The sequence below is a fragment of the Topomyia yanbarensis genome, chromosome 2 (genome assembly GCF_030247195.1).
Source record: "Topomyia yanbarensis strain Yona2022 chromosome 2, ASM3024719v1, whole genome shotgun sequence".
Lineage (NCBI taxonomy): Eukaryota > Metazoa > Arthropoda > Insecta > Diptera > Culicidae > Topomyia > Topomyia yanbarensis.
Window position 1 is genome coordinate 382,350,317 of NC_080671.1, and position 13,203 is coordinate 382,363,519.

At 37.2% G+C, this 13,203-nt stretch overlaps 1 protein-coding gene across 2 annotated transcripts in view; it reads left to right on the plus strand.

Moving 5' to 3' along the window:
* Nucleotides 1-13,203, plus strand: part of LOC131684683 (soluble guanylate cyclase 88E) — a 215,018-nt gene that overhangs the window by 177,461 nt on the left and 24,354 nt on the right. For both annotated transcript variants that reach the window (XM_058967765.1, XM_058967764.1), the window contains exon 3: nt 4,816-5,211. In XM_058967765.1, the coding sequence (XP_058823748.1) occupies nt 5,044-5,211 (168 nt within the window). In that variant the 5' untranslated portion in view covers nt 4,816-5,043. The remainder of the gene's footprint in view (nt 1-4,815; nt 5,212-13,203) is intronic.

Consider the following 13,203-nt stretch of genomic DNA (forward strand, 5'->3'; position numbering starts at 1 on the left):
CAATCGACCCCAAATTTTGCACAGTTGTTTGGGACCCCAAAAGGAACCAAAAAAGTGCTGTGCTCGGTTGATGTGGCTATGATTACGTTTTTCCATATAACAATGCCCCACCCTAATGGGCATAAGCATGATGACTGTACCAGGGGGTTTCCAACAAGCCAACATAGTGAGACTTAATCAAAAATTACTTAGATTTTTCGAAGTAATTTGGCAATCCATTGATTCCATTGGTAACAGCAGCTCTCCGAAATTTGTCCTATGATCAATGCTGACAACGAGATGCTTCCTGGAAAGCGCAGACATCCATACGCCACACTGAATGACTCGTAGCAAAACTATTGGGCAATCCCTCGCGGCCAACTGGCGATGTTAGGTAGTCGTTTGAAAATCTCCGAAAATGGCTTCAAATCCCGTTGAGTAACTTTCTATGCCGACATTTTACTGGTCTTTACAAATTAGCACATTTAATTTCGGAAAAAGGTTGACGGGAGCGAAAACAGTCCACCTCCATCGTCTAAGGTTGCTGCGATTTTTCCTAAAGACTTCAAGAAAGGCAGACATCAAAGTTAAAAGTTTAAGAAGATAGACAGTTGGAAATATTTAAATGTAAAGTTATAGTGGAGCAAATAGAGGAGTGTTAGAAAGTGAATTTAATAAATACCGAGAAGGAATCAGGTATGAAACGAAAATTAAGCAGTACCAGTAGCAAGCCCATAAGATTTCCCTCCCTCGTCAATATTATCCGCTTGCAGGGCCCATTATATTAACTCCTAAAGCCATCGGAGTGGCTTATAGTCCGAGCGTGGTGTCCCTTGAACGGCCCGTCGTCGATAGTGGCACCATCATCGCTAAAAGCATACCAAAAGTATCCACAAGCACACTGAACCAGCCACGAGGTTCCATCGAGACTTCCAAATCATCAGCAGATACCTGAAACCATCTGCGAGGTGCCAGAGTGCCCTTGAATTGCCGGGCCTGTCGCCGAAGATCAGCCGTTAGAAACAACAGTGATCGCCGATCGACGCGCCCTCCAGAAAGTGGCATCGCTGGTCGCATCGGACCCAGCCACCCAACGACCCACGTGTAGCATCGCCACGCCAACAGCAGACCATCGCAGCAGCATTCCTTCCTCGTAGCCATCGCAACAGCAGCCGATCGTTTCCCGCTTCATCCCAGCGTTCGCTGGCCGGTCTTATACACAACTACACTCACACACAAAATTGTAAGTTACAATAAATCATTGAACAAAGTGAAAAGATCGTGTTTGTTCTTTTTATTGGGACAGAGTGACATTGAGCCGACCCTGAATCCTCCGTGCCTCAAGCTCGAGCTAGCTAAGAAAAGAGGCCGTCGGAGCCCACCCCAAACGGCCCCCGTGGCTTGACCAGGGACTAGGGGCAATGTAAACGGTGACCCCTCTGGTCCGGCTAGTAACAACAGTTACAACGGGCACATCCCGTTCACTCATGAAACTGAAGGAGATAAGAGAATACCCTTTTTTGGGCTTACTACTAATTCGAAAATACAACCAAACTATCAAAAGTGAATGATACATCAAACACTTTGCTTGTGGCACATTTTCGGATTTCTACTCTTTCCACCCGCTTCACCAAAAACTTAATATTGCCCAAAACTCTATTCAAAAAGTCACTCATTAATCCATCAATCTATAGGCCAAATAAATAAATAAATAAATAAATCAGAAATAATACACCAACAGCTGAGCTTAAACAATTTTTTAAGAAACCTACGAAACCGACTAATCAACCGAATGCACGAACGGAATGACAGAAACATACTCACCCCACTAGCAAATGAAGCAACCCTGACATTTACCTACTGATCTATAGCATATATACCTCACTTCTCGAACAAAATCGATAAACATCTGAGAAAGGATTACAAAAACATACGACGAACACACCACGACACGAGAACAGTTTGACATCTATTCACAAAGTTAAACAATCCAGTCCCTAACGATCAGAAAAACAACATAATATACACCATTACATGTCAACACTGTCCAGAATGTTACATAGGTATGACGACCAACAAATTGAAAACCATGATCTACGGACACCAAACCCACCACAATGCACGGGATAAAGACAAACAGCAAAGACTCACCGCCACCGACCCAGAAATCTAAGCACTTAAGGATAAAACTGCATTGTTATAACATCCCGATCAGAAACACATAACAAAAAGATTTCAAAATTATATCTCGCTTTGTAACTTGTTATAATTTTCTATTATTTTAACTACTAACGAGACCAAATTTATAACACAGTATGTTACGACAATTGCATTCTGTTATAATCTTGTTATATCTTACTGATCGGGATAGCATCGCCTAGAATACAAACACAAGAATTATGAACAAACACGTCAAAAAACATGCTGGAATAATACATTATCTAAAAATCAAAACAATCGTAGCATGTGAGGAATTCCACGAAGATCCGTCCGAAAATATTTAAAATCGTGACCGACCATCTTAGATTCCTATGAAACTTTACAGGTTTAATCGGTATGTAAGACTAAACATTTTTCACAGTCGATAAGATTATTTTGGCTCAAGGAAATTTTTTTTAAAAGGGCGTAGTCGTTTCTACGCGCATTAATTTCATTTTTTTTGTTGTTAGATTATCGTATTTTATACAGCAAAACTTTCCAAGAACTATTCTTCGCCGACGATTTGAAGATTTTTCGTTCCATTGCTTCTGGACTTGACTCTGCTGCACTTCAAGATGATGTACTTAATATTGAACAATGGTACCTGTTGAATGGTATGCAGATAAACGTTGACAAATGTAAAATAATAAGTTTCAGGCGATCATCCACTCTATCTCATTATGAGTACTTGCTCCAAGGCGGCGTCATCGAAAGAGTGGACTCCATTCGTGACTTTGGAGTGCTTTTTGATAGAAAGCTTAGCTTCTCGGATCACATCACCGCAACGACGGCGAATCTCTATATAGCGGATTGGTGCGAAGCATTTTGGAGTATGCTGTGCAAGTGTGGGCTCCACATCACAACGTCCTAATAAACCGATTAGAACGCGTACAAAGATGTTTCGTGCGATACGCTCTAAGAAATTTGCCGTGGAACGACCCTGCCCATCTACCACCTTACAACGATATATGCATGAGTTACCGACGTTAAAGTTACGCCGCGCATTCTTGCAAAGAATGTTTATATTTGATGTGTAGTAACATTGACTGCCCAGATATTCTTGCACGGATTAATGTGTTTGTACCTCCTCGCGCTCTAAGGAATCGTCCTCTTTTGTGGATTCCTAGACATCGTACTGTTTACGGTCAAAACAATCCTGTGGATAGATGTTGCTACAAATTCAACGAAACTTCACATCTGTTCGACTTTAATGTCACCAAATCTAGTTATAAGTTAGCTATTAGGAATTTTTAATTAATTTAGATAGTATGTTCTATTTTTTAATAATCTGTACGGTATCTATCGAAGATCGAACAAATAAATAAAAAAAAAAAAATTGAGAAATCAATATTTATGTACGAAAAAAATGTACACTAAAAAAATGTTGTGTCATTTAGTACAAAAACAAAAATTTGTGTTAAAAATTTAAATTACAAAATGAACCCATTTTTCTATTTTTTATATTTTGTCAGCAAAATCCTAAAGAAAAAGAAACATTTTAAATGTAATTTCATGATGGAGAAATTATCGGTAAAAAAGTTTTTTCTAACGATAACTTTATACATGTTTTTAAATTTTATACTAATTGATATTCAAAACTGTATTAGCAACTACTTTTGAAAATTTTTTATAATTCATACTATTTGCAGTCAAAAATACATTTTTTTGAATATGATTCTAAACGCCATTTTAAATCAAAATGATAATAACAAAAAAAAATTGAAATGTAGTTCTCGAGCTATTTTAAATTTTGTTTTAACATCACAATTCTTGCTAAGGTCGTTTCGTTGGTATTTTTGACAAAATTATTTAAAATATTAACAACTTTGATAGGATAAAAACTAATTAAAAGAATACATTTTTTTGCTCTGGTATCACATTTCAATCTAACCTCAAAACAATCAAAATTCAAGATTTCTCGTTGATATTTTAAAATTTTGTTTGCTTATTTAGCATTAAATTTGTAATTAGTCGTAAATTTGTCTTCGGTCTGACATATTTCGGGAACTATGATCTACTTTCAAATCAAACAAAAAAACAGTTTCCTTGCCACTGAACAGATTACTTCCACATAAGGTACGACACATTTTCATCAGAACCGATACTGAACTGAGCCCCAATCCAATTATGGTACATTGCATAAAGCACGAGTTAATTGGGTAATGTATTTTGCTTCTCCATTAATTACCGCCCTCCGGTTATTTTTAGAGCCATTCTCTTCTTCCACCCGCTGTCCCCGGCCAGCACTGTCATTGCTAGGGAGCCCGGCGAAACATATCGTAATGTTTTTTTTTGACTGTTGGTTCCGCCCACTTCCGAATCAATCCCCGAACAAGGTTCAATTTTAGAGAGCAACCGGTCACGTTTCTTGGATTAAATGCGCCGTTTGCGATAGTGGAATGGAAGTGCGATCGCTAAAATAAATAGACCATTATTGTTTTTTCTCTATATGACACCACATCGGGGGCCAGAGCCGGTCGAAGGCGCTCAGAAGTTAAATCGGAACTGCAATATAAACGAGCTGCTCGTGCCAAGTGATAAATATAATTTGATTGACGTCAGAGCGTTTAATATATCAAAGTAATGTGACATTTTTTGCACCCATTTTGAAATCCCTGCCTTTCCTTTCTCTTCCAGCCGGACAGTGCATCCCGCATCGGCATCAGTGGGACCGGCCTGATTGACTAACTGCATCGCCCAGGGCAGTAAGTGCCACACCCTCTCGCGGCTGGCCCCTGTCTCTGTCTCGAGGCGGTGGCCTGCAGTGGAGGTCACAGCAATCATTAACGGCGACGCTGCTGACGACGTGTCTGCTTGTACCACCGTCGCTACCGTCATCGTTGCCGGACTGGAGCGGGGGCAGCTATGTACGGATTGTTGTTGGAAAATCTGTCCGAGTATGTGAAAAGCGTCTACGGTGAGGACAAGTGGGAAGACATCCGCCGACAGACCGGAATCGCGTCGCCGTCATTCAGCGTGCACGATGACTACGACGAGGACCTGCTCAACCAGCTGGCGACGAAGGCGCAAGAAGTGAGTGATTTATCCGGCGATCCTCGGTTCTGAATGAATATTTATATTACAGCGCCAATACGTTTGAATATCATGATTTTTCGTATCAATGCATTTGTTGAAACCAATTCATAAAGACTGTTTGTGGTGAAAGCTGATCAACAAGATTATTTATTTTCATTTCCACATGCCAGATTGGAACAGTAGAGTGATGCCGGCAAATGCTGTTCTGATTTCCCCCTTTTTAATTCTAGGAACAAGCCAATTGAATTGTAATTAATCGTTTAATTAAAAATCTGAAATTACCTACATTCAGAGAAAACAGTCCATCGTTGTGACCTACCAGGAAGGCTTTCTTGGTCATGGTACATCCGGAATAGTGCTACCAAGCTCATGCAAAATCATTGCTAAGCGTTCGCACTACCACAGATAACAGACGTTTAGGCTAGAGCAAGGTGTATTTACTTTCATCTACACAACTCTTGGCTGTACGTAGTTTGGCAACTGTGTTTTTACTTCATAGCATCGATTGATGCACCAACTGCAAGAGTTTGCTTAAAGCGTTCTAGTCGCTCATTATATTTGAATTGGTAGTTGCAGATATTTACATTAGAGTGACAAGAAAAAAATGGTCCGGCCAACCTCTTATCGATTCCTAGTTTCTTTGGGATTTTCGACGATTTATATAGAGAAAATCCACTAGCTTGCATTTTCAGCGCTAGGTGACACTGCATGCATCTGTTCATTACTGCGAGTAAAAATGAGAGAGATAATTTCATTGCCTACAACTTTGTCGGACATTTTAAATTAATCCAACTTCCTTGGGAGAAGTTATAGAGCTTTTAATAATGTCATGTCAGAGTCAGTTTTACATGTGACGAATTTCGCGCCACTCGAACAAATTTTGGCAGCACCCTCTCAGATTTTAATGAAACTTTCTGTACATGAGAACTTTGTCACAAAAAGCCACTTTTCATACTTTGTTTTTTCCAAAAATGATCTAAACTGTCTTTTGAAGAGGGTCAAACTTTTTTACCAATTTTTTTTCAAATGGCTGTGTCTAAAAATGACAAATCCTACATAAAAATGTTGTAGGATTTTTTACAAAATTAGTCAAATTTTTGACCAAAAATATTGAAAAAGTTCTTCATCGACTCCTACACTGAAAAAATTGATTATAAAAATAGCATATATACGATTGCACAAATCGTGGGTGGCTGTACAATGATCAGCTAATATTTACCAAGATATCCACCATATCGTGTCGCAAGAAAAAAACATTTGGGATTAACGCTTTTTCTTCATAGTGGAACAAGCATCACAGTGTACACCTGGCCACGTCCTTACAATCGTCGAGGAAGGGAAGGAATGTTAGTTCAACATCTACTTGCGAAAGTGCAGGGAACCCATACTACTTTCATAGAAGTTTCGGGAATAGGAGTTTTTGTTAGTTGGGCAGGTTATTTTTGAGGAGCTTATACGACAACATTTCAGTGCAAAATTGATATAACTTACCTCGTTTAGCCCGTATTTATTATACGAAAATTATTTGGATAAAATATCTAACATTGAAAAAATAATATTAAACAATTTCACCTGCTCTCAATTAATTAGAGTGCAAGTATTCCCCTCCATCATCAGTGAAATCGTTGCATGAACTAGTCATTTATAGATGGCTCTACGCTGAGCGAGCGGGTGTACTTTTGGCGGCTAGATTCACGCGCATGCATTCAAAGTTATCAGAATGTGACAATAAAATCACTACACAAAATCTCTCTATTTTCACGCTATTCACACCTATTAACACGTAATTCTATAGAAGAAATGACTATGTGAATGATTGACTTCGATTTTCCGTCAAAAACATTATATACTATTGGAAAACTTTGGAAAATATTGCACGAACAGGAAGACACGTCCGAGCGGTTCGGCAGTGCTGCCACTTCCTCCGAAAAAATTGATTTTAAAAATTTACAAAAAAAAAATCCATTTTTGATTTGGATAAAATTTTGTTCCAAGATAGATAATTATGTTCCCTACTTACCGACAAAAATTCAAGTTGGGCACTTTCAAGGAAAAAAAACTATTTGTTAAAAAATTTTCCTTGTTCAAACCTAAATTTTTTTCAGTGTATTTTTATCGAAAACTAAACTAATCATAATCAGCTCAGAATCCAATTTCTCAACAGCTAGTTGCCTAGTACATGAAAAAAGTATCAGTAACAAATTTGGTATGTATCTAAAACAAACCTGAATGAAGACAGGAAGACTGGAAGACTGGAAGACTGGAAGGCTGGAAGACTGGAAGACTGGAAGACCAGAAGACTGGAAGACTGGAAGACTGGAAGATTGGGAGACTGGAAAACTGGAAGACTGGAAGACTAAAAGACTGGAGGAGCGGAAGACTGGAAGACTGGAAGACTGGAAGACTGGAAGACTGGAAGACTAGAAGACTAGAAGACTGGAAGACTGGAAGACTGGAAAACTGGAAGACTGGAAGACTAAAAGACTGGAAGAGTGGAGTACTGAAAGACTACAGTTCAGTTGTGTAGATTGTCAAATTATGAATTAAGCGTAGAATGGCATTTTTTGCAACATCCCATGGAGAAGAGTTATATAACTGGGCACTTGAACAAATTGATAAAAATATCACAAAATAATATTTCTGCTACATATCAACTCAACAGTACAACAAAATGTCAGAAGAATTCGAAGAACTGTATAATAACGTCAAAACAATATCTTGCACTCAGAAATTCCATTTTGTGCCTATTCCTGGAGGCAAAGTAAAGGCGAAAAGGTATTCTAATTCAGAAGATGAACCAAAAATATTTTCATTGTATGGAAATAATACAAAATAGCATGCATGAAGATGGTTTTAAGACAAATGTTATATATAAAAATAAATAAATAATTATGTAAAATTCAATACATAATGCTGTGGTGGTTGTTTCTTTCCCTGATACTTCCTCAGAACTGCTCAAGAGAATAAAAAATAATAATGGAATATTTGTTTAATGACATAAACTATTTTCAATAGGATTCTTGATTAATAAAATCATACTTAGTTGCTAAATTAGACAATATCTTCTCACAAACTGAGCTTTGTTGAATTCTGAGATGATTATGACTTTCATTGGTTTAGTTTTCGATAAAAATGCACTGAAAGAAACAATCAGTTTGGACAAGGAAAAGTTTTTTTCACAGAACTTTTTTTCGTTAAAAGTGTCCAACTTGAATCTTTGACGATAAGTAGCGAACATAATTGCTTATTTTGGAACAAAATTTCATCCAAATCAAAGATGGTTTTATTTTGTAAATCGACTTTAAATTTTTGAAATCGATTTTTTCAGTGTAGGAATCGATAAAGATTTTTTTCAATATTTTTTTCAAAAATGTGAATAATTTTGTGAAAATCACTCTTACATTTTTTTGTAGGATTTGTCATTTTTAGACATAACCATGTGAAAAAATTGGTAAAAAAGTTTGACTCTTTTCAAAAGACAGCCTAGATCATTTTTGGAAAAAGAAAGTATGCAAAGTAGCTTTTGTGACAAAGTTCTCATGTACAGATAGTTTCATTAAAATCGGAGAGTGTGCTGTAGACTGGTTCAATTTTTGACTTTTAGCTCCACCAGGCTCTACTGATTCCTTTTATGGCCCTTAGTAATTGTGCAAATTTTGGTACCGATCGGTTGCGCCTTCCAAAAATTTCAAAATTTATATGGAAATTTGTATGGAAAATCGGTTAAAATTGAAAATAAATTCTTAAAAAATTAGCTCATCAATCCATTCATGAGAACATTATATATTTCTAAAGGTATTCTTCTACTAAACACATTCGTGGAACATTGTAAGTTTGTGAAAATTCGCTGAGAAAAGTTATTAACTAAAGAAGCAGCAAGTCTTCAAAACAAGTGGATTTTATTATTAATCATAGCAACCCTGTTTGAAATATATATGTTCTCATGAATTGATTAATGAGGTGATTTTTATGAATTTATTTTCAATTTTAACCGATTTTTCATACTAATTTCCATATAAATTTTGAAATTTTTGGAGGGTCCGTAGACACAACCGATCGGTATCAAAATTTGCACAATTACTAAGGGCCATAAACGGAATCAGTAGAGCCTGGTGGAGCTAAAAGTCAAAAATTGAACCAGTCTAGTGTACTGCCAACTCTGAATACGATTTAGCGCGAAAGTCGTCATATACTGTATCCAAAGTTTTGGATAGTACCAAAAATATTAGTACTTATTCTTATGTAGGACCAGGATTTCGGTAGCAAAATTGAGTCGGTATACCCGGTGTTCCCAGTTTCTCTTTAGAGTGTATTGTTTTCATCTGTGAAGTTGTGCAGTTGTCAGTCAGATTCCAGTCGATAGGCAATAAAATCTGCAAACCGTTCGCGGAACGGAATACTGAGCGAGCCTTGAGTAAACTAACGATTGGACATCATTCGACTCTTTCAAAGGTGCTCTTAAGGTTTCACGAATGGAGAACAGTGGACTACAACCCAGGAGCTGGACAAAATCGGGAATAACGCGCAAGAAAACGCAGTTAGCGTTGATTGGTCATTTTAACCGGAAATCGAACATTTCGACGCGGGACTAATAAACTTGATGTGTCTCAAAAATTCACCCAGGCGGTCATGAAATGATCCGGATTGGAATGTACTAATAAATTTCCGCGTCTGCGTCATTGATGATGAGAATTTCACGGATATGGAAAAGTTTGCTAAAGATGACCGCTTCCAACGGAAGAATCTATCGAAATTTGTAACTAAGTATCTGATGTGGCGGGCCATATGCACTTGTGGCAAAAATAGTGAACCATAAACGGCGCACATTAATCAGCTCACTCTTTACGGGCAAATCCTCTGGGAAACTACTGAAGAAAGAACATCAACGGGAATACATTCAAACACACAGTCGTCAATTTCATTACCTGAACCACAAACGTTTACCAAATTAATGGTTGCTGTTCAAGCTTAAATGAGAACCGCAAAAACTGCGTCAAGTACCTCAAACTTCACAGCTAGTATAGTCAGTGGGGAAAGTACGGACAGAAAGTTAATCTGGCATTAAGGTTTTTGCCTTTCTCAAATAAAGAAAGGCCATGCAATCACTCCAAAAATCACTCCAAAAATCGATTTTCCAACCTAGGACCGGAGGGCCGAGTATACCATTCGATTCAGTTCGTTGAGATCGCAAAATATCTCTGTGTGTTTGCGTATGTATGTGTGCATGGATGTGTGTGTAAAATAGAGTCACCCAATGTTCTCAGAAATTGCTGAACCGATTTGCACAAAATGAAATGGACGGTATAACACTCCTATGAGACGCTATTGAAATTTTAGTTGATCGGACTTCCGATTCCGGAGTTATGGGTTGAAGAGTGCGGTCGCCCAGCCATTTCCCATATAAACTGGTAACCTTATGGTGACCGAATGATTTTATACGTATTCCAATACGTTCAACATTACTTGCATTTGCGGGTCTAGATCACCAATGACCAATCAAAGTAGCATTGGTCTCATTGGTTACCTATTACGGTTCTTGATACCCCCGGGGACTTCACTAAGTTCCTAAACTAATGTCACACATGCTTTCTAACAAAATCGTCAATGCGTTCTAATGAAAGGTGTAATACTGCCATTAACTGCTAATGAATTTCATTCGGTTTTGACTTTTGATCCCGGAGTTACAGGTTGGTTATTACTGTCACATAGGAATTTCTCATATAAACCGGTAGGTTAAAAATCTGAAAATCTTGAAATGAACATCAAATTATTTCGACTCGCAGGCATAGATAACTGATGGCCAGGGCCGTAGAGAGAAAATACGGGCCCAAGGGGGTCCAACGTACGGGTCCCCAGCACTGTATTTTGCCCATGCACCATAAAGTTAAAGTTTGCAAGTTTGAAGGTTTTGAAAAATTGAAAAATTAGAAGGATGGAAAGACGAAAAAATAAAGAATTTAGGAAGGTACGGATTGAACAAAAATGGACAAAATGGAAAACACAAAGTAGTACCACAAATGGTTTACCATAGAAAAACACAAAATCGAAAAACAGCAACAAAAAATTGACAAAAATAGATTAGATTATTTAAAGAATGGAAAAAAGCATAAGAAAATGACTAACACAAATAGCACTTTCACGATAGGTTAAATGGAAAAATAAACAATAAAAATGAACAAAATGAAAGATTAAGGAAAATGTGCAAAATATAAATAAAATTATATTAAATTAGCAATTAGAAAAAATAAAACTACAGAAAACGGAAAGCTAAAAACTAAAAAACATGGACCAAAATACGAGCAAGGTAAATAATGGGACAATAAGACATTTTGGGATTAATTTAAAAAAAAGGAAAAATGTAAAAATATATGGAGAAAAAAGGAAATAGAAAAAGGGAATGATAAGAATAAATGGAGCAAATAGACAAATTTTAAAAGTTGGATGGAATGACAAAAGAAACAAATAAAAAGGAGGGTATCACAATAACAAAATGGGATTCCCTCGAAAAATGCAAATAAAATGGAATAACATAGAAATGACTATAAATTAAGGTAAGTGGTAGTGGTAAGTGCAAAAATGAAGAAAAGATGGATCAAATAAAAATATGGTAACAATGGAAATAGATAAAAAAGGCAGAATGTTAAAATTTCAGAAATACAAAAAAATCTACAACTTGAAAAAAAAATTAAACACTATTTTTTGAAAAATGCCATTTTGGCACCCTTTTACATCACAGATACGTATTTCTGCTACGACTTGTCGCCTTCATCAGTGTTTGTATCAGTATACGTAAGACATCACAAAGAATAGTGTTTAAGATAACACTCCACTAAGTCGCTCAAAAACAGTGTGTTGACAAAAAAATCAATGAAATTTCAACAAAATTTTAAAAAATCTATGTATAAATAAAAAATGGGAATAATAGCAAAACATGGATCAAATTTCAAATAATGGTTGAAGTTGGATTCATAAAAGCTAAATAGGCTCTGCTTTATTTCTTATGCAGCTCGTAGCACAATATGTATCATATTTTTTCACATTCACCGTAGTGTAATGTTGTGGTAGAGGTGTATTTTTTCGCATATGTGAACAGTTTGGTTGATTTAGTGGGGGTAGTACTTCACTTCCTCGAATATCCACAAAAAATCAAAAAGCACCAGCCACTCCCGCTGTGAAAGATAACCCGAACGAACTTTTCTCTGCTCTACAGTAAACAAACACGGGGCGTAAAATCACACTTCAGTGTCTTTCGAAAATCTTTCTGAGGAGCATATAGTCCGTTGATCCATTGAAGTGAAGGTCCTGTGGGGTAAAGTGAATCTGCACCCAAATGGTGATGTAATCCATTTGATTCTTCCGGGCGACCAGCCTCCAAAAATCGGTGTGTCAAGGTTGATAAGTTCATTTTCTCTCTAATAATTACTTTCGATAATAATCCAGCAGTTGCGCAGACAGGAAATGCAATAAATCTAAAAAATCGATTTCATGTTGACGAAATTTGAAGACAACCTCTTGAATTCTAATAAAATCATTTATTTTTTACCCTAGCATCCTTTTTCGATTATAAAATATTTAACCTTAGCGCCATTCGCTTCTTCATTCAGGTTAAAAAGTTTTCTTTGACAAATTCTCCAATCCTATGTGCGGGGTCGGGAATCGAACCCATGTGAGCTGCGTACATGGCAGTCGATTTACCAACTACGCTATGTCCGCCTTGGTCTGTCCTTCTGATTGGGTGCAAATATATATTTGATATCAAACAAGCAGTAGATTATAATTTTCGCTATTCTAGTTACATCACACACAAGATATTGAATTTTATTGTTGAAAAGTGTTGGCTAAAATTTTAGTTTCTGTTAAAAATCCGGGCCCCCTTCAGAACTACGGGCCCGGGGGGAAACACCCCCCCCCCCCTTCGGCGGCCCTGCTGATGGCGAATCAAAGATTATTGGAATACATTGTCCACTATCGATAATTCCGGAAGTCCCG